Below are 20,952 nucleotides of genomic sequence, written 5' to 3'. Positions count from 1 at the left end.
GGCCCTGCTCTGTGCGTGACAGGGTACGGAGCCCCAACCGCCCTGATGGGCCCTGCTCTGTGAGTGACAGGGGGCAGCGCCCCAACCCCCTGATCAGCCCTGCTCTGTGCGTGACAAGGGGTGGCGCCGCAACCTCCCCATCGACCCTGCCTTGAGTGTGACAGGGGGCGGTGCCCCAACCCCCCAATCGGCCCTACCCTGAGCGTGACTGAGGGTGGCATCGCAACCTCCCGATCCGCCCTGCTCTGTGCATGACAGGGGGCGGCGCCCCAACTCCCCAATCAGCCCTGCTCTGAGCCTGACCAGGGGCTGCACCTAGGGATTGGGCCTGCCCTCTGCCACCCAGGAGCAGGCCTAAGCCAGCAGGTCGTTATCTGCCGAGGGGTCCCAGACTGCGAGAGGGCACAGGCCGGGCTGAGGGACTCCCCCTTCCCCCCCGAGTGCACAAATTTTTGTGCACCGGGCCTCTAGTTTAAATATAATTTGGGAGGTATTACAGTCTATTTGTTATAAACCTTGAAAAATTTTTTCAGAAGTTAACTGGAAACATTTAGTTCACTATATTGTATTGTATATTGGCTTTCTTCCCCGTCGTACTTCCCATTTCTTTTATGGGTACTTCCTTTTTCTCCCAAGGAAACTGCTTGTCTCAAGATTCACTTCTGGCAGAGTCCAAACAGAGAGAGGTTGTCATTTTTCCTATAAAATTTTCTATATTTTGACATGGCTACTCGCATCCTCAATGATGTCATTTTACATGTTCCTTTATATCTATCTATCTATCTTTATACTAGCTCTTGGGTTTGGTTAGATTGATGTGAGGTTTGGATTTTTGGGGTTAAGAATACTTTACAAGTGGTGCTTTGTGTTTCCTGTTGCATCATATAAAGAAGCATTAATATCTGGTTGCCTCACTTTTAGTGGTTAAGATTGTTTAATAACAATGTCAGTGCAGTTCTGTGCTAAGATGAACTCAAAGCTTCTTGAAAGCCCAGGCAAAAGAGAGCATGACATACTGTGTAATTCTCGGTGTTCAGATAATGTCTTTGCTGGGAATGTGGATGGCTCTTAAAATACTTAAGAGAGAGAATCGTTTCTCACTCTCTTTTAATATAGAAATGAAAACATTTTTAAATTGTATCTTTATTGTTGAAAGTATTGCAGATGTCCCCCTCTTTTTTCCCCATTGACACTCCCTCCACCCCACCCCCACTCCTCCAGGCCTTTACCACACTATTGTCTGTGTCCATGGGCTATACATACATATAAGTTCCTCCTTAATCTCTCCTCATCTGCTCCCCACCCCAACCTTCCCTCTAAGATTCGACAGTCTGTTCCATGCTTCTGTGTTTCTAGATCTGTTTTGTTCATCAGTTTATTTTGTTCATTAGATTCCACATATGAGTGAGATCATGTGATCATTATCTTTCTCTGACTGGCTTATTTCACTTAGCGTAATACTCTCCAGGTCCCTCCATGCTGTCTCAAAGGGTAAAAGATCCTTCTTTTTCACAGCTGCATAGTACTCCATGATGTAAATATGCCATCGCTTTTTTATCCACTCACCTACTGATGGGCACTTGGGCTATTGTAAATTGTGCTGCTGTGAACACAGGGGTGCATATATTCTTTCTGATTGGTGTTTTTTGGGTTTCTTAGTATATATTCCTAGAAGTGAGATCACTGGGTCAAATGGCAGTTCCATTTTTAATTTTTGAGGAAACTCCTATCTGTTTTCCATAATGGCTGCAGCAGTCTGCATTCCCACCAGCAATATACTAGGGTTCCCTTTTCTCCACATTAAAAGTGAAATTAAGTTGGATGATCTTGATAGATATACTTTAAACATCTATATTTGAGAAACCATACCCCATCTCCAGTGCCTTAGTACAGTGCCTAGCACATAAGAGATGACTCAGTGAAATATTTGTGGAACAAATGAGTAACAAAAATTATGTACCAACATGTGTGTAGGCTCTTAAGGAAACTTTCTTTCATCAGGCATCCTGGGCAAGAATTACAGTGTAGCACAAAGAGAACATTTTTGTTCTCTTGGCATCTGTTTGCAAGTATTTGCTCTGGACTCTTACTTATAAGATCTAGTGCAAGGTTCTATTTGGGAGACAGTGTTGAAAGGAATAATATTACGCACACCTATACCCCCACACCACTCCTGGGCTTCCAGAGTGTATATGGAAGAAGAAGTAAACAATTATCATTTTGAATTTTCTCCCAGTTCCCATGCTTTGCTATTACTGCCATTGCTAGAAGTTTGGGTTTTAGAGGAACAGTATGTAGTGAGAATAAGACAAAAATCCTTTCCACATATTGAAGTTCATTCCTGGTTCTGAAAAGCTTTTTATAACAAGAGCATTCTCTGAAGGTCAGAGAAGTACATTGTCTATTCCAGGTAAATTAGTTCATCCCATTTTTAGAATACAGTGAAGAACAAAACATAGATGACTTTAGTTTTTAATGGAAACCCGTGCATGATCATATAATTAATATACTGGGGAAAGTATGAATTGCAACAATTTTAAAAAATTTTCTATGGTTGTTTTTACTGGCAGAATTTGAGTTGAGGGATTGTATTATTTATATTTGAATTTTTTTTTTTGGCATAGAATTTGTTTTTCCAAACAAGTCTTTGCCCACCATATTTTAAATTATTTAATGAAGAATGTTGTAATTGTTTTAATGTTTCTTTATAAAAGCAGATTGGTTCTGACTTGTCCAAATGGGTTGCACTGATATTATTGGAATGTTGGTTCTTATAACTGGGCAATTTAAGGGTTAAAGTAGCTTCCCAGTGTTATTCTATACTTAGTCCTATTTTTCCCCTCTCTTTGAACTTCTAGTTCATTATAATGCTTCTGGGAATACTAACAGTGAGATGTGCCTTGATTGATACCCAGCTTCAAGGCTCTTACAGTGTCTGTCAGCCTCAGCTTTTCTCCTGGGACCTTTCATATCTTTTAGCTCCTTGCAGCCAACTGCAAACCTCTAGGCTTCTGCTGCCTACCAGCTTAATACAAAACAGAGGGTGAGAGAAGTGGTCCCCGGGAGGAGAAGCAGCCTGGGTCTCATGGTGGGAGTCAGGTGGGAGGCTGCTTTGTCAATCTGGATTAGAAATGGAAGGGAGCTGGTGCCTGGTACATTACTTATTTCTTGCTACAGGAGAGACATCGTTTGTAAAGGGCTTTGAGAAGCTCCCAACATAAAACAGGCAAATGAAAGATGTCGCAAAAGTACACTAAGCTGTTACTGCAAAATGCCCAGCAGATGTAATGCCAATTGAGAACAGTAATGCCATGGGGAAGGAAACATTCTCTATTGAAGCTTCTATTTTATGCCAATAATTTTGATGCAGAAATATCTAAGGAAAAGGCAAGAATACTTTTAAAAATTAACATCTGTGTGAATTTCCAATAAGGTTACAGATTCCACATTTTTCTAAAAATCTAATTTGCATGTCAATACATAATTCTCACAAATGAGTCTTACTCGTTCTTGTGTTCATATTTGAGGACCAAAAAATTGTATAACATTTAAAATGAATTTCCTACATCTTGTTTGTAGAGTTAAAAAAAACGTTCTCTAAAGCAGTGCTTCTTAAACTTTAATGTGCATAGGAATCTCTTGGGGATCTTATCAAAATAGAGATTCTGATTTAGTAGGTCTGAGGTGGGGCCTGATACTCTGCATTATTCACAAGCTCTCAGGTGATGCCAAAGCTGCTGGTTTAGGACCACTATTTGAATAGCAAGATTTTAAGGTCTTGAGCTTTAAAACAAACTCACTCACTGGAAATACTTCCTTGTTTTCTAAACTGATTTAACAATGATTTTCTAATAAAACACTTAAAGCAACACCTTTTGTGACTATAAATCTTGCTAACAGAAATAATTTTTAAAAACCTCTTCTGCCTGATACCTGATTAGCTTCTGATCCTGAAAGTCTCAGGTCATTTATTTTCATGACTGAATTAACAACCTTAAAATAGGACAATACAAAAAGTAATGGAGTTTGATCCACTATTGTAACATAGCTGTTCTTCAATGTGGGTGTTCTATGTGCTGAAGTATCTGGAAATCATGCCAGAGAACTATTATGAGGGGTTCATGACAGCTCTTAATAGTGAGGTAGAGGTGTTTCTGCAGTAGGAAGATCACTTCTGAGATCCCTTCTAAACCTGAGTATGAATCATCACCTAGCGTTGTGCTTTTTGCCACTACATTATTAAAAACACATTTTAATATAGACTTCATTCCTATTTGATAACCTGATTGTCTTCACATTAAAAATGTTTATTGGCTATTTCCATTTCTAAACATCTTTCCCTCTTTTCTCAACTCTAACAAATTCTTAGTGTATTGACAAAATCTATTTCTAAACATCTTTCCCTCTTTTCTCAACTCTAACAATCCCTCTAAATTCTTAGTGTATTGACAGAATCTTTCCACTCATTCACTTAGCACAATTTTAGTGCTTGTATAATGGAAGTGATCTGTGGCATACACAATTGAATAAGGTACAGTCTGCACTTTCAGGGTACTCAGAGTTACCTACAGGAGGTAAGGTAGCACACATAACTGGTGTGAAAAGTAATATTAACACCCTACAGAAAGTGCTCTAAGGTTTCAGGGAAGAGAAAAATGAATCACTATTGTCTGAGACCATCAGCAAAGCCTTAGAAAAGATAGCTTTTTAATCGGGTCTTGAAAATTAGATAGGCTTCCCTCACTGTTTCAAGCAGAGGAAACTGCACAGGCCAAGTATGGAGCTAAGAGTAAGAAAACACATTTTAGGAATTGCAGGTTCTGTAGGTGTCTTACATGCTTGGATTTGTAACTACCGGATTTGGACCATTTGTGAGTTACGCTTGAAGGGTCATGTAGTAATTTTTCTATAACTCTTTTGATACCCTGGCTAAGAGCCTATTGTTTCAAGTCAATGAGTGAGGCTAGTGATTGGTTTAGCATTATATTTTAGTTCCTATTTATTCTCTTTACTCTCATTCCATTTGTCATTTTACTGTATGTTATGTGGGAGGACATTATATGTTTATTAAGAATTTAGGATTTGTGAAGAGCTTGTTATAATTCCTCTCAATTGCCAGGGGACTGCTGCAAATAGGGTGGCCATATAATTTATTGCTTAAACCCCTTTTGAAACGGGGTAGTGCTATAATATTCCAAGGCAACAGGCATAAACAGGATTTGTCTCAAGCTAGAGAATATGGCCAATTAGATTGGTTACTCTAACTATAGTTTATGTTGGTTGGAGTATAGATTATGAATGGGGAGCAGTAGGTTGTGATTCAGGAAAGCCACTTTGTGAATGGTTCTAATGCCAGGCTAAGGAGTTAGGCTTTTATATGTAGACAGTGAAAAACCTTTGGAGGTTTTTCTTGGGCAGAGGAATTAATACATGCAAATCAGCATTCAAAAAGATTAGTCTGGCCTCTATGGGCAGGTTGGATTGAAGGGAGTGTCATAGTAGTTCCCATTAAGGGTATATTTGAATGGTAAGACTTGATCTTAATGTACTAGAAACATTTATTTATAAAATTATGAACAGAGAAGCTTTAGTAATCCACTGCCAATATGTGTTATTGATGTTAGTGCATACTCTGAAGAAGGTCCAGTTGGGTTAATGAGTTATTCAGTTAATATTTTTTTGAAAGGAAATAACACTGGGCTTAGCAGAGAGTGCCAGAGCATTTTTTATGTGCTGGTGGTGTTAATACTTAACAGAGTCTGGCCTAACATTGAGAGAGAGTGCTTAATAAAAAAATCTTTCCAAAATTTATTTCTAAAATACTTTTATCATGTAATCAAATTTTCATTGTATCTTATTTTAACTTGATGACTAATCTAGAGAGAATTTTAATTTCACAGTAACTTCTGTTTCCCTGCCCTACATTCCCCTTTTTCTGTTTCTGTGGAGTAGATTAGGCTTTTGAGAAAGAAAATGCATTTTCTACCAGGGAAAGCCCACTGTTTCCCTGCCCTACATTCCCCTTTTTCTGTTTCTGTTTTAGGCTTTTGAGAAAGAAAATGCATTTTCTACCGGGGAAAGCCCACAAAGCTTCAGGGAAGAGGGAATCTATGACTGAGTTAATTATGATGCATTAGTGGAGAAGAGGACATTCCAGGTAGAGGGAACCAGGTACAAAGAGAGATGGAAGCAGAAAACTTCTGGGTGTGTTTTGGGAAAAGCAGCTGGCTGCTAGGTGGCTTCAAATGTGCTATGGAAATACCACAGTGTATTGGCATCACTAGGGGGGGTCATGGAAGGTACAGAGAAATTTAAGGAAAGGGAAGTTTCTTAGTTCCCAAAGATAGCTCAATGTTTAAAATCCATGTAATGGAAGAAAATATTACTTACTTGCTACAGAAGCTCCTATTTAAAGCTAGTCTGTCGCTTTAATTTTTAAAATGAATGTGGTGCAATATTTACCATTTCACTGATGTGCCTTTTCTATAAGATCATACCACTAGACACATCTCAGACTGGAATGTTTAGTATTTGGTCCAATAAATGTACGTGGAAGGAATTACCTAACGGATTATAAAAGATGATTGGAGATGCCTCTCAGGGTTTGTTTGTTTTGTGTTTTTTGTGTGTGTTTTTTTGGCAAGAAAATGAACTAATGAACTGAAGAGAATGACTGATTTATAAAATAGTTCATGTTTATGTTTACATATTTACATATGTCATTTAAATATTCCATCAATAAACCATATTCTCCATGACTACTAAGATCTTCTATTCAAAATTTCTGTATAGGGTTCATTGTTCCTTTTTAAAAAATAAATTTAAAATCTTACAAGTCTAAATTTAAAAATTAAATTAATGATTACCTTCATCCTTCCTGGTTTAGAGCGACTTGTCTTTATTTTGCTATAGCATTTGACACATAAAGATGTTTCCCCAGGAGAATCTTGTTCCTGCCCAGGGCTGACATGAAAAGAAGCAATTTGTCAGACTAGTGGCGCTTGCTAACAATTCAAATAAACAACTTGTCTTCCCCTTAATACTGCATATTAATAGAAATGTTAATGATAAATGCCTCCTTTACACCCCAAGGTGTCTGAGGAGAGGTTATTGGGTCAGAGACAGTTTTCTTGCTTTGGGCCCTCTTAACCACAGTTAGCTGCATAGTCTTATTAGTTGCATGTTTATTAGCACTATGTTTCTTAAGTAATTGTTATGCATTTAGTATAGCCAAATTGATCCTTCATTGCCTCATTTTTGTTGTTGCCTAGCATGTAAAATCAAGTAAATTTAGAATATAGTTCTCTGTAAACATATATTTTAACTGGCAATAACTATTAACAAATGAGCTTCTTTGGATTGTACAACTAAGATTATTATTGTATCTTTTCCACATTTTTCTTTCTTCATTACACCACTACTACTTTGAGAGCTCCTTGAGGGAGAGCATGCCTATACCTTGCCTGATGCATTTGTGCCTTTAGTACCTGCAGACACTCCATAATAAAGACTGTTGAGTTATCTAATAACTTGACTTTGGTAATGACCAATTTTGTTGCTTTATGATATTTTTGCATCATCTTCTTGAATTATTTTTAATACACAATCTTGCTGACCAATATAATTGGTCAATAGGCTCCAAAATGAAGTCACTTATGCCAGGTCCCACATCACCAGACAGAATTATGTTTCAGCTCTCAGAAATGGAATCTTAAACCAGTCAATAAGGAATTAATTGCCTGATCAGCACTAGTTAGGTAATCTGCCTGATAGACCTCTGTCATCCCTTAAGCAGTGGTTCTCAACCTTCCTAATGTCGCGACCTTTTAATACAGTTCCTCATGTTGTGGTGAACCCCAACCATAAAATTATTTTCATTGCTACTTCATAACTGTAATTTTGCTACTGTTATGAATTATAATGTAAATATCTGATATGCAGGATGTATTTTCATTGTTTGCGACCCACAGGTTGAGAACCGCTGCAAAGGAAAGTAACTTAGCAATAACCAACTCATTTTTTTGCCTGGTATAACTTCCTTGTTCCTACCCCCTCTGCCTATAAAAGTCTTCCTTTTGTACAGGTCCTCAGAGTTCTCTTTTACTTGCCAGATTAGATGCTACCTGATTTGAATTGATATTTGCTCAAATAAAGTCTTAAAAATTTTAATAGGCCTCAGATTATTTTTTAAAGGTTACACTGGGAACCTATAGAGCAGGTCGTACACTGATGAAGGGAAGGACCTGTTAATTGAGGTATGGATGGTAAGTAATGACTTGTGAGGGAAGTCTCATGAGACTTTACAGTTTTGAGGTGTTGAAAATAATGCATTTAGTTATATGGGTCAAATATTCAGGGATGTTAAATTAGCTTACTTTTAGGATAGTATAATTTATTGGTTGCTAAAAGAAATACTAGTTAGCTATTGGTTACACTATTGTGGTAATTTGAAAATAAGACTAGTGTTATTCCTAGGCTTTTTCTAAGAAAATAATAAATTTAGCTTTGGCTGATGTGGTTCAGAGGTTAGAGGGTAGGCCTGTGCACGAAAGGGTCGTGGGTTCCATTCCCAGTCAAGGGCACATACCGGGGTCAAAGTTTTGATTCCCAGCCTAGTTGGGGCATGTGGGAGGCAACTAATTGATGTGTCTCTATCACATTGTTGTTTCTTCCTCTCTCTCCCCCTCCATCACCTTCCGCCCCCGCCCCCCACACTCTCTCTAAAAAAATCGATGGAAAAAATATACTCGAGTGAGAATTTTTTAAAAAATAAAGAAAACAATAAATTTATAGAAATATTTCAAATAATTAGCTGGGCTTGTTTACATACCAGCATCAGCATGTCTTCGTGATACCATTTAGAAATTGAACTGTAGGTGAATTATAAAATTTCTGAGTTGTAACTGTTGTGAGTACTGAAGTGTCCATGAAATGGATGGGCAAAGGAGTAGTGTTTAGTACCTTAAGGCTTGACATTAATTGTCATTCAGTAAAGAGCAATGATTCAGTGAATGAATTTCCATACACAAACTCTGGTTTGAACAAATAAACTGTCCAGGCCTCAGAACACATAATGTATTAAAGATGGCACATAGCCCTGGCCAGCTTGGCTCAGTGGATAGAGCGTCGGCCTGTGGACTGAAGGGTCGTGAGTTTGATTCCAGTCAGGGGTATATGCCTGGGTTGCAGGCTCAACCCCCAATAGGGATTGTGCAGGAGGCAGCTCATCATTGATGTTTCTGTTTCTCTCTCCCTTTCCCTTCCTCTCTGAAATCAGTAAAAATATATTTAAAAAAAAAAAGATGGCACATAAAGATAAAAATACACAATATATTTTTTAAATAAGTGAACAGTTACTAGTTTAGTTTAACATTGTATTTTTTCTTTGTTTTGTGGATAGCGAGCTGTGATTTTCTTTGATAAATTTGAACTTTGTTTCAGACATGTTAAAGTGGAAGTAGAACATTCTTATTCTCCTTTTAATAGTCTACCACTTAACGTATTGTTACCACCAGTAATGAAGATGAGGCAAGAAGGGCTTTTGGGTCACAATTTGAAATCTTTTTTAATTCTTTTCATTATTTTGTTTTGTCTTAGAAACATGGTAGGATAGAATCAGCAAACTTAGCTTTGGTTTTATATTCTTTCAAAACTGAAAATCATCTGGCAATGTTTTTCTTTGTGTTGCTACAGAGATAAAGTTGTTGAAAGTGTTTAAAAGAATGAATAATTCTTAATTTACTTAATTTTTTAGAATTAACCTCTTTTATGTATTTGAAAGCATAGGAAGTCTTATTTGACCAGTTTCCAGGCTTTAGAAGTTGTACTTCTCCAATTTCATTGATCTAGTGAAGGGTTAAAGTAGACAATAATGCTTAAAACCAATTTTGTAACTCACAAATGGACCCGACTTTATTCATAAATTTTCTCTTTAGATCTTTTTGCCTCTTGTGGAAACATTTATTAATTTCACTTTTTTGAAATTTCCAGATAACTTGGGTTTTTACTCCTGTAACAACTGAAATAACAAGTCTTGATACAGAGAATATAGATGACATTTTAAGTAAGTACCTTGATATTAAGTATATTTTCTGCTCTATAAAGAGTTCATTGAGATTCTATTTTGTTTTTGTGTATAATCTATCTGGAACAATTGAAGAGCTGGCATTCTGATTAATTCTATGGTTTACTGAATTAAAGCACTGTTGGTTTCAGTTTTTAATAAAATTTCTTGAAGTGTGTTACAAGTAAAGTAAACTTGTAGTCCTGTTTTATTTCTTTGCCTTGTCATAAATACCACTCCTAACAATTCTTAAAGTATTTTCTAAAAGCCTACTTAGAGGCCAATAGTTTTCACTGTGCAGTACTAAATGTTAATGACTTTAGGACACAGCTAAAATTTTTGTCTTTTTAAACTTTTAACTAAGTCACCTACTCTGATTTCTTTTATTGTCATTGATCCAAGTAAGTTTAATAAGTGTTTTACTGAATGCTTTGCTCCCTGACAGTGTTTAGTTAATGTTGGGGAAAACATTCTTGTTCTTAAAGGTAGTAGAGGAAAGGTGGAGATCACAGCTTAGGAGATTAGAAAATCTACAGTGTGTACAAATGGTTCTTTTAGGCACTCCTTTCAACCCACTGCTTTAAAAAGAACAAAACCAAAAACAATAGAGGTAAAGGGGTATATTCATTGAGCATCATCATTATTTTAAGTTCTTGGAACTGGTTTTAAATGCTAAAAGTCTACCCCCACTTTATGGGATCTCTTTAGAGCACTGGTTCTATACACTTTAGCATATATCAGAATCCCCTGGAGGACTTATTACTATCTGTACTGTAGGCCTGACCCTCGGTTTCTGATAGAAACTGCTTGACTCCACCTGAGAATTTGCATTTCTCTAAGTTCCTGTGTGATGCTGGTGCTTCTTGGTCAGGGGACCACAGCTTGTAAACCACTGCTTTAGAGAATAAGGAAAAGGTAAAAGAGGAAGAAGGGAATTGAAACTCTCACATTCTCACTTCTTTATTCTTCCAAATTCTAGAATATCTTCATGTTTTATTTTTGTGAGTACTTGAGGAGTTTCTGTTTGTCTGTATTAGGTTTAGGAGAAAGGAACAAATATATCTTTCTGATGTCTTCATATCTGGATATGCAAGTGATACTAAGTTATTTTTGCAACAGAGAATAACTTGTGTGGAGAGGAAACAGTACATTTATTAGCAGCAGGTTACTTGTTGCAACTAGGTAGGGCATCAGATCTTGGTTATTCAGGTCTGTTCTATGAAATAGGATTTTACTTACAGAACTAATTCTCAGTTATTCTTAAGGTCAGAAGTGGATTATTAAAATCCAGATCATTCTACTTCACTTTTTATGAGAGTAGGCTATTTATTAGCTTACTTGCCTGATCTGGGTCTGATTCCCTTTTGTTTTATATTCATTCCATGAAGGTTTAAAGATGCAGGATATATAGAGAGAAGGAACAGGGACTCCTACAAATAATATCAATTGTCCATGACTATATATATGGGTTTCTGAGCAAGAGGTAACTTAATTGTCATTGTGTCTTTTTAGTGGACCCTTACAGTGGAAACAGACCATGATGAAAACCACATCTTTAATTATATTAAAATTATGCAGACACAAATAACTTAGGTTGTTTGGTTTTGTTTTTCAATTTCAGGAAATGCTGATGTTGCTTTAGTAAATTTTTATGCTGACTGGTAAGTAATCTTATTTCTGTGGTTAAACTTGGTAAAGGTGAATTTTTCTTTGTTAGAAAGGGGTTAGTGGGAAAGCCTTTCTTTTTTGTGAGATAATATTCTGTATACAAAATCAATTAAGGTTCATTCATAAATGAAGTAGCTTAATTTGGTGAGCATTTGTGTTTTAAGAGAGATATATACCTGATTTCATTATCCTACATCTTAAAATAAAAATAGGTAACATAAAGACTCAAATCTCTCTCTTTCTCTTTCGCTCTTTCTCCCTCCCTCTCTTCCCCTTTTCCCCTCTCCCTCCCCTCCCCCACACAAATTTGAGTACACATTGCAATTCTGTATTTTTCCTGATTGAGGAAGTAGGGCAGTGTTTGGAAGTGAGGATGTCGGTGTGGCAAGTTTAGAAGGAAAAATAATATTGACATTTAAAATATATACCATCTATTACTACTTCTAGGAAGCCTCCCTCCCTGTCTGAATCAGATTCTCTCTGCTATGTTCCTATAGTACTGTGTGTACCACTTTCTCTTTCTTACTACATTGTTCTGTCTTATCTTTGTGTCCTAGCAAACAAATTTTGAGGGCAGAGATAGTCTTACTCAGTATTCCCAGCATCAAGAGGAAGAGCATAATAGGTAGTAGATGGGACAGGACGGAGTTTCAGCTAGAGAGAAGTTTGAAACACTTACATGCATAATCCTTATTCCTAAACAGTCTATACCTTATTTGGCCCTCTTAGGTTAACCACCTACTAGTTAGCACTACCCTATTTCAGGCCATAGCCCTGCAATTTAGCTCGATTCCTGGGACAGCCTCCTAATTTATTTTCTTTGCCTCTAGTCTTCTGTGTGTCTATTCTGTTTTCTACAAAGGAAGCCAGAGTGGCTTTTCCTGAATTGGATCAGTTTACCCCATCTTAAAACCCTAAATGATTTTCTTTAAGTAGACGTAAGTTTCTTACTTGATAACCTGGTTCCTTCCTACCTCTATAGCTATTATCTCTTGCTTTCCCCACCTCTCTATTCTGTTCTAATTATACTTAAGGTCTTCCCGTTTCTGTAATATTCTATAGTCTTCATCACTTTTAGTCATGGTGTTTTCTCTGCCTGAATGGCTCACTCTTCTCTTATCTACTTATTTACCTACTTTAATTTTAATCATCTTTCATGCCTTAGATTAGATGTCACTTTGTTTAGGTCACTCTTCCTCCTCTCAGGTCAGTTTAGGGACCCTTTTTATATCTTTCCACAACACCCTGTATTTACCCAACCATAACACTCTCGTATGCTGTAGTGTAGCTAGTAGCTCCCTACTATTGTTAGCTTTGTGAGAAGTTATGATGTCTTTTTTCACCATTAATCCCCAAGCGGTTTGCATAATACTTGGCAGATAAATATATCATTAATACTTACTGAATGAATGTTAGATAAGTGTTTAATGAACAAATGTTTAAGATATACAGAGAAAATGCCATTGATAAAATGTATAATAATGGTAGCATTTTCAAGGTAAATTAGGTAGAAGCTTATTTAGTCCAATCCCTTAAGAATAAAATTAAGATCCAGAGGAACATTTTCCCAAGCTTACCTGACTAGATTGTGACAGAGTTAAAACTAGAACGCAGTTCTCTCTCTTTTTTTTAATATATTTTATTGATTTTTTACAGAGAGAAAGGGAGAGGGATAGAGAGTTAGAAACATCGATGAGAGAGAAGCATCGATCAGCTGCCTCCTGCACACCCCCTATTAGGGATGTGCCTGCAACCAAGGTACATGCCTTTGACCGGAATCGAACCTGGGACTGTTCAGTCCCCAGGCCGACGCTCTATCCAGTGAGCCAAACCGGCTAGGGCAAGAACGCAGTTCTCTTGGTTAAGAGATTTTATGTGTTGTAAGGAAGAGATCTAGAATGTGCCACTGACCTTGTTGCAAAAACTGAATTGGAAATGTGGGCTAATTGCAGTTACTTGGCAAGACATATTATCCCCCCAAATATCTCGAGCTATTCATGAATTAGTACTCTTTTCATTCAACTGAAAAAAAGTTAGGTAATTGGCTGTAGGACATAGACATATACTGTATAGCCTCAAAGGCTAGTTCTGAGTTCCCTCTGGAAGATATGCATGTGACACAGTTTAAGGAAGAATTCTATAACAGAGCTGCCTAAAAATACTGATATGCCTCAGAAGATAGTAAACCTTAGGAGGTACTTAATAATGCTGTTATGGGCCAGGCTCTTTACATACATTGGTTTTAATGCTCAGGACTACCCTGCAGGCAAGTATTTAATTTCCATTTTAGATTGAGGAAATTGAGGCTCAGAAAGGTCATATGGCTAGTAAGTGGTGGAACTGGGATGTAAACTCAGGTATGTCTGACTCCAAAGCTTATTATTTTTCTTCACTAGGATCATACTAGTAAGTGTCCCCAAATTGTTCCCACAAAAAGACTTCTACCCATTTGGTTGATTTGTAAAGGGTTAATTCAAGCATTAGGTTGGATTCAGATGACTCTTAGGGTCCTTTTAATAGATATATTACTTTAGTTATGTTATTTTTATAAATGTAACTTTACATGTATATGAAAGTTTAGTAATATTGCAACTGAACTTGTATTTCATCTTCCCCTTCTGCCTTTTAGTATTAAAACAGATCCTACTTTAAATAAGAATTGTGCTTAAATGCTTACTAGGTAGCAAACTGGACAATCCAGAAAAAAGGCGTTCTTAATGTATGTGTTTATCTTGCCCTTAAGCCAGGAGCCTGTCTACTGATTCTTTACTAGGCCATAACCGACTTCTTCAAAAAACTATTAATTGCCCTGGCCGGTGTGGCTCAGTTGGTTGGACATCTTCCCGTGCACCAAAAGGTCTCGGGTTCAATTCCCATTCAGGGCATGTGCCCAGGTTGTAGGCTCAATCCCTGGTGGGGGGACATGTAGGAGGCAGCCAATCGATGTTTATCTCTATCTCCCTCTCCCTTCTTCTCTCTAAAATCAATAAAAACATATTAAAAAAACACACAATCAATCTCTACCCCTTGTCTTCTCTTTCCTTCAGCACCCTATTTTTAGCAAACTGTAGGAACCCACAAACCTGTAGTCTTAGTCTCTCTAGTTCTTCCATTCTGTCAATTTATTCATTTAACAGACATCTATTGAAATGCTTATTAGAATATGTAGTCAAATAAGACACGGTCCCTGATGTCCACAGACCCCACCCACCTATCCCAGATGGGAGAGATTTAAGAATGCTAAAAGAGGAAAGAGCCACTTGAAAGCAAGAGATTGAAGATACAGATTTGTCTCCTTGATATATTCTAGGACATCTCCTTAGGAAGTCAGGTGAGTGGGTTAGAAGAGATATATACAAAAAGAAATAGGGAGGAAGTATAAAGTTTGCATCCTTTCACAGGCTTTATAATATTTTTGTTGAATTATAGTTAATATGTATGACCTGATCACATATGGATTAAAGAGTTCATAGGCTTCATTTAAGTAAATTTCTTTGGAAAGGGCTCTGGAAGCAAAGAGTAACAATTATAGGTGTGTTTTTTTTATTAACAAATTCTCAATACCTTTTCATATGAGAATGACCATTCTAACCCAGCTGGTTGTACGCTGATTCTGGTTCTTTTGTCTTTCTTATCGGGTCCCTTTAATGACCCACAGCATATATTTGTGAAATGGTTAGCCTGATTAAGTCAGAATTAGAGTGTTGGGTTTCTAGAATATTGATTGTGGGGTTTGTGCCTCATTTTAAAAGTAAAAATAAAACAAACAGAAATGACAAAGGAAAATAGACAGGAAGCCTTGTTTAGGAATTTAAGATTTTTTTCTCCTGGACTTAGTATTTTTAACATGTTTACAGATACAAAAGCCCATTTTAACCAGGGATAAATTTTGAGGGGACGCAGTTCATTATATACTATATGTCCTTTTCATATAACTTATTTATATAGTATGCTAACTTGCCTCTAAAATTAGATTGAACTAGTTCTGAATTGGTCTAGAGATTTTGAACAGTAGTCTAAAAGTATGTTCATTATTTAGAGGAAGCTAATTTCTTTTATAAATGTCTAAATCTCAGTAGTTGCAGGTGCCAGTAGATATATCTTAGAGGGTGTATTTCAGGCTTGTTTCATGGCCTTTATGTGAGAGCTTTAGCTGTGTGTTCCATAATATTGGCCATTTTCCTAAGGTGAAAAGATAAACCAAAATATTTTAGTTACTTGGACAATCTTTGAATAAAAAGTTGTCTTCATCTCCAATGAATGACATCAGGATTCATCCCTAAATTAATTCATCCCTAATTCAGGATTGTCTGAAAAGCTATTTATTGTATATATGCTAAATATCAATGGATAATAGCTGAAATAAAATTTTATTGAGTCTACTTTTCAGTTTTAATTGGTATCCTTCTCTGTGCATAGGTGTCGTTTCAGCCAGATGTTGCATCCAATTTTTGAGGAAGCTTCCAATGTGATTAAGGAAGAATATCCAAGTGAAAATCAAGTAGTGTTTGCCAGAGTTGATTGTGATCAGCACTGTAAGTACCTCAGTAGGAAGTCTGGAAGAAACTGTCTCATCCCCACCTCTCCTACACACACACACTTCTTTTTCAAAAATACTCTGCTTCAAGTGGAGAACAAATCAAAAAAGTATTAGTGACCTTGCTCTATGTTAATAGTTACTTTTTTTATTCTTATAACACTACTTTCCATTTTGTCTGCGTGAAGGGTTTAAAAAATTTATTTTGTTTTTTCATCAAAATATAATAGGGCAAGCATATAGATAATTAACTTGTTTGTGGTATTATTGTTTCTATTCTTGTTTCTATACTGTGTGGCCCAGCTCTTTACTAAGGTAGAATCTTTTGTTGTAGAATCAGAAGCCCCCTACTTACTGTCATATGGAGTTGGGCAAGTTACTTAAAAAAAAAAAATCCTTCAATTTGTTTCAGCACTCGCCATAAAAAGAGAGAGAGAGTGTGTGTGTGTGTGTGTGTGTGTAGCAAGAAAGAGAAGTATGGTAACTAAATATTGTAAAATGTTAAATTTAGGTGAGGGTATTTTTCATCTTTTCTGATAGAGCAGTGAACCAAACTCTTTAAGTTTGAATATTTGCAAAATAGAAAGTTGTTATAAAAAATCACTGAACTTGTAATTTGTCATTGGTTAAGAAAAGAGGCAGAAGGGAGGGAGGCCTTGTTGCTTTAGAGATTTTGAGAAGGTGTGTGTGTGTGTGTGTGTGTGTGTGTGTGTGTGTGAAAGAAGCTTCACATCTGTACTGTACAGGTGTACTGTGATGTTGTTAATTGTAGTTTCTGCTGAGTTTCACTATGATAAAGGCCTTCAGCAGTCATTGAGTTTAAAATTTTCTTGAATGGACTTTTACTGGCGTTTTGAGGAATACTTAGAGCCACTCTATAGCTTTTGGAAACTGACCAGAGTTCTCTCTATCAGTTTTTCAGTGAAAACCTCCCATGAGCAGGCAAGGTAATTGAGGCCATTTTGTTGCTTATGAAATCGCCCACTTTCATATATAAAAATGTGTAATGGGACTGATTTTCATAAAACATTCCAAGTGAGTATTTTTAAGGTAGTTCCAATGGGTGGCAATGCATGGACTCATTCCTTAGAACGTGTTGGGAATCCTTCTGAAGTCCTCTGTGCCAGTTTACTAGTTTATCAGGAAACCCCATGTGAGTACATAATTATAGGAAACGCTTCTTTGGTTTGCTGCCTGCATTTCTTTCTGTCTAGCAGCATTCAATGGAGTGCTTTCTGCCTTACCTTGACCTTACTTTATATGCCTTTCCTAGGACTTACTTTGTTGAAAGGTACAGGTAAATAGGCTGAGAACTTAGAACTGGGGTAGGAAAGAAGGCAAGAGGGATATAACAGGCTGATTTTACCTAGTCAGCCCTTTTGCTTCTGTGTATGAGCTGGATGTAGCCACTTTAATTCCCTCCTCCACCACCTTGCCACCTCACTGCACCCCCCCAAAAAAAGTTGGGAAATGTAGAAAGAGAATTTTGAACTCAGACTGATGCTGGAGTGTCATCAGGAATGGTGCCTAGCACGTAGTAGTATTTCAATAATAGTTGTTGAATAAATGGATGGATAAATGAGTAATAAATACTAGCCAGCATATATGAAATGTTCGTTTTGTAGATACTACATTTAGTACTTTAAGTAGATTATTTCATTATCTTCCAACAGTACAATAAAGTATTCCTGCAATATTTTGTCAAATCTAAATTGTCAGGAATTATAAGTCACACTTTTACCTATAACTGGAAAAAAAAACACCCAAAACTACAACACAATGCTTTCTTATCACTTAGAATTTTTATATCTGTTATAAGAACTATTTTAGACTTACTTAGATACAAACTTTTTATCATATTATTGTATGATAATAATATGGAAAGTAAGTTTGTTCCTAAAAAGGAAAGTAATTTTGTTCAAGTAATCCTGAAACAATTTTACATTCGAAATCTGACTCTTGTGTATCCCTTTCCAATTCTGAGTTATTGATTTTTGTGTTTTTCTATACAACTAGAGGCCCAGTGCACGAAATTCATGCGCTCCTGGGGTGGGGGTGGGGGTCCCACAGCCCAGCCTGTACCCTCTCACAGTCCGGGAGCCATCAGTCGGACATCCTTGGCGCTGCTGCGGAGGCAAGAGAGGCTCCCACCACCACCGCTGCACTTGCCAGCCATGAGCCCGGCTTCTGGCTGAGCAGCACTCCCCCTGTGGGAGTGCACTGACCACCAGGGGGCAGCTCCTGCATTGAGCGTCTGCCCTCTGGTGGTCAGTGCACATCATAGCAACCGGCCATTCGGTTGATTTGCTTATTAGCCTTTTATTATATAGGATAGCAGCTTCTGTGCCATTAAGAGTGTTGGTAATACCCTTGATTAAAGAATGTTACTCTTTTTAGGATTTTCTTCCAACCTGCTGATACCCATTCTGCAAGTATCAATGCTGGCATTTTCTTATTTGACTAATCTCAGCTTATTACTTTCTCAATTGAAAGGTCACTGCTGGTTAAGCAACTTTTATTCAAAGTTAGCAAAATATAATCAAAACATTAATAGTCATTTTCCCCAGTGGTGGTTGTATTACAAATGCTGCTTCTTTTCTTCTTTGTAATTGTCTTTGTTTTCCAAAATTTCTACATATGCACACAGTTAAAACTTACCCTTGCTTCAGCTGTGGATCATCTCACTTTATCTCATCTTCTTCAGGCTTCTCATGTGGGGAGTTTGGGAGAATTCATCACTCTCCCTAGTGGTGGTCATGCTGCTTTAAGTGCAGCAAGTCCCATCATCTGCCCCTGGTGAGACTGGGTTCTCTGCTGACCTCCAGTGGCTATAGGCTGTATGGCAAGGGACATTCAGAAATGATTTGCTGGTCAGTGCAGAAATCCTATCATTTTTAGGAGAGTAGTTTGTAATTTTCCTTGAATTAGGCAAGTTCTTGCTCCCAAATATCCAAGTTACTCTTACCTGTCTTCTTTCCAGCACTACCTTTAACCTTCCACATTGCAAATTGAGAAGCTTTATAAGAGCTATGCATAAATGAGGCATTAAGACATAAAATAATTATAGACAACAATATTGTATTAAAAACATCAAACTTGCCCTAGCTGGTTTGGTTCAGTGGATAGAGCATCGGCCTGCGGACTGAAGGGTCCCAGGTTCGATTCCAGTCAAGGGCACATGGCCGGGTTGTGAGCTTGATCCCCAGTAAGGGGCGTGCAGGAGGCCCCCAATCAATGATTCTCTCCCATCATTGATTTTTCTATCACTCTCTCCCTCTCCCTTCCTCTCTGAAATCAATAAAAATTTAAAAAAACACACACACACATCAAACTTGCTAAGAGACTGGATCTTAATTATTCCCACCACAAAAGAAGAAATGTCAGTTATGTATCAAACCAGTATGTTTTACACATAAACTTGCAGTGTTATATGTTAAATATATTTCAATAAAATAAGTTTTAAAAAAGAATAAGAAAAGATACGGTAAAGAATTCATGTGCATAAAACAGAACTTGGATGTGTAGACTTAACTTGAGTCCTGAATAAGCATCTAGGTTTTCTCTATATATTCGTTTAGGGTTTATTTTGTTGTTGTGTTTTTATTTTTGTTTTTTTCCTCATTGAGGGGAAGGCATGGCTTGGGAGTGGTAGCAGTGGTCCTCATCCTGGAATCACAAGAACATAAGACCTATCTGTTGAAACCTCTTGCCTCTTTGTACTGTCTGCCATGGATAATCATGGCCGGGTGGACACTGCTGAGACAGAGCTTAAGGCAGTTTCCCCGTTTGGACCCTGCTGGGCATGGCTGAGGTAGGCAGGCAGGCAGAACCCATCAAGGAGAATAAGTGACCATTGAAGCAAAAGTACATGCTAATTTTCCAATCAGCAAGCTATTAACCTTCTGTAATTTCAGTTCTTTTGACATCCATTTTAACATTTGATCTATCCAGTTAATAAAAAAAATTATTATACCCCTTAAGTCATTCTTTGTTATATTGTTAAAATGTCACACTGTAATTATTTTAAAATCACCTTTGACCAAAGCTTGTAAGAAGTCGCCTTTATGTCTGAGATTATTGATCAATGTAATTTTAAGGCTATTGCTTTTTAATAATTAACAGCCACATAATTGTGCAGCACACCTGCTGTACGTGATGTCGTTTGAGGATTAAGCAAGCCTCTGCTCCCCTGTTTTCAAATGTTATTTAATCTTTTTCTATCCGAAAGTAGAATTTTAAGACAACCTAAAGGTTGCCGTGTTAAGTTTGTAGACAGACTTCTTGTTACTTCTGCCAGGACCATTGCAGTAGCTTCCTTACTAGTCTCCCTCTATAGTTGTTTCTACCATCAAATCTCCTATAAAATTAAGGTGGTCAGCAGAAAAGTTTTTGCCATTCTGTTTGTTGTGTTTTGTTTCTGTTTTTACAACTACTAGAAATGAAGGAGGGTTAGACAATTTTCCTGGTGTTTTGTGTCACCATTTTAGAATTTTGCTTTCATTTTTGCTCAGTTAAGAAAAAGAATTTCACCTGTTTTAGACCACTTCAGTGCTCTCCCAGGTCACCTTTATTCTAAAAATTCAATGCATCTTTTATCATTTTCATATATGACATAAGGCATCTTAGTAATTGTGATTCCTAAAAAAATGACATCAGCATACATCTTGATTTAAGTTCTTATTTT

The 20,952-nt window shown here is 37.1% G+C and overlaps 1 protein-coding gene across 4 annotated transcripts in view; it reads left to right on the top strand.

Moving 5' to 3' along the window:
• The window catches only part of ERP44 (endoplasmic reticulum protein 44), a 61,117-nt gene that overhangs the window by 16,869 nt on the left and 23,296 nt on the right, over positions 1-20,952 (top strand). For 2 of the 4 annotated variants that reach the window (XM_014543229.1, XM_005870655.2), the window contains exons 2-4: positions 9,991-10,063; positions 11,685-11,724; positions 16,151-16,266. In XM_014543229.1, the coding sequence (XP_014398715.1) occupies positions 16,167-16,266 (100 nt within the window). In that variant the 5' untranslated portion in view covers positions 9,991-10,063; positions 11,685-11,724; positions 16,151-16,166. Of the gene's footprint in view, positions 1-9,990; positions 10,064-11,684; positions 11,725-14,931; positions 15,063-16,150; positions 16,267-20,952 lie in introns of all 4 variants that reach the window. The other 2 variants (XM_005870654.2, XM_014543230.1) reach the window with 2 other exon arrangements.

The sequence above is a fragment of the Myotis brandtii genome, unplaced genomic scaffold (genome assembly GCF_000412655.1).
Source record: "Myotis brandtii unplaced genomic scaffold, ASM41265v1 scaffold320, whole genome shotgun sequence".
Classification (NCBI taxonomy): Eukaryota; Metazoa; Chordata; class Mammalia; order Chiroptera; family Vespertilionidae; genus Myotis; species Myotis brandtii.
This window is presented reverse-complemented; position numbering and strand designations above follow the sequence as displayed.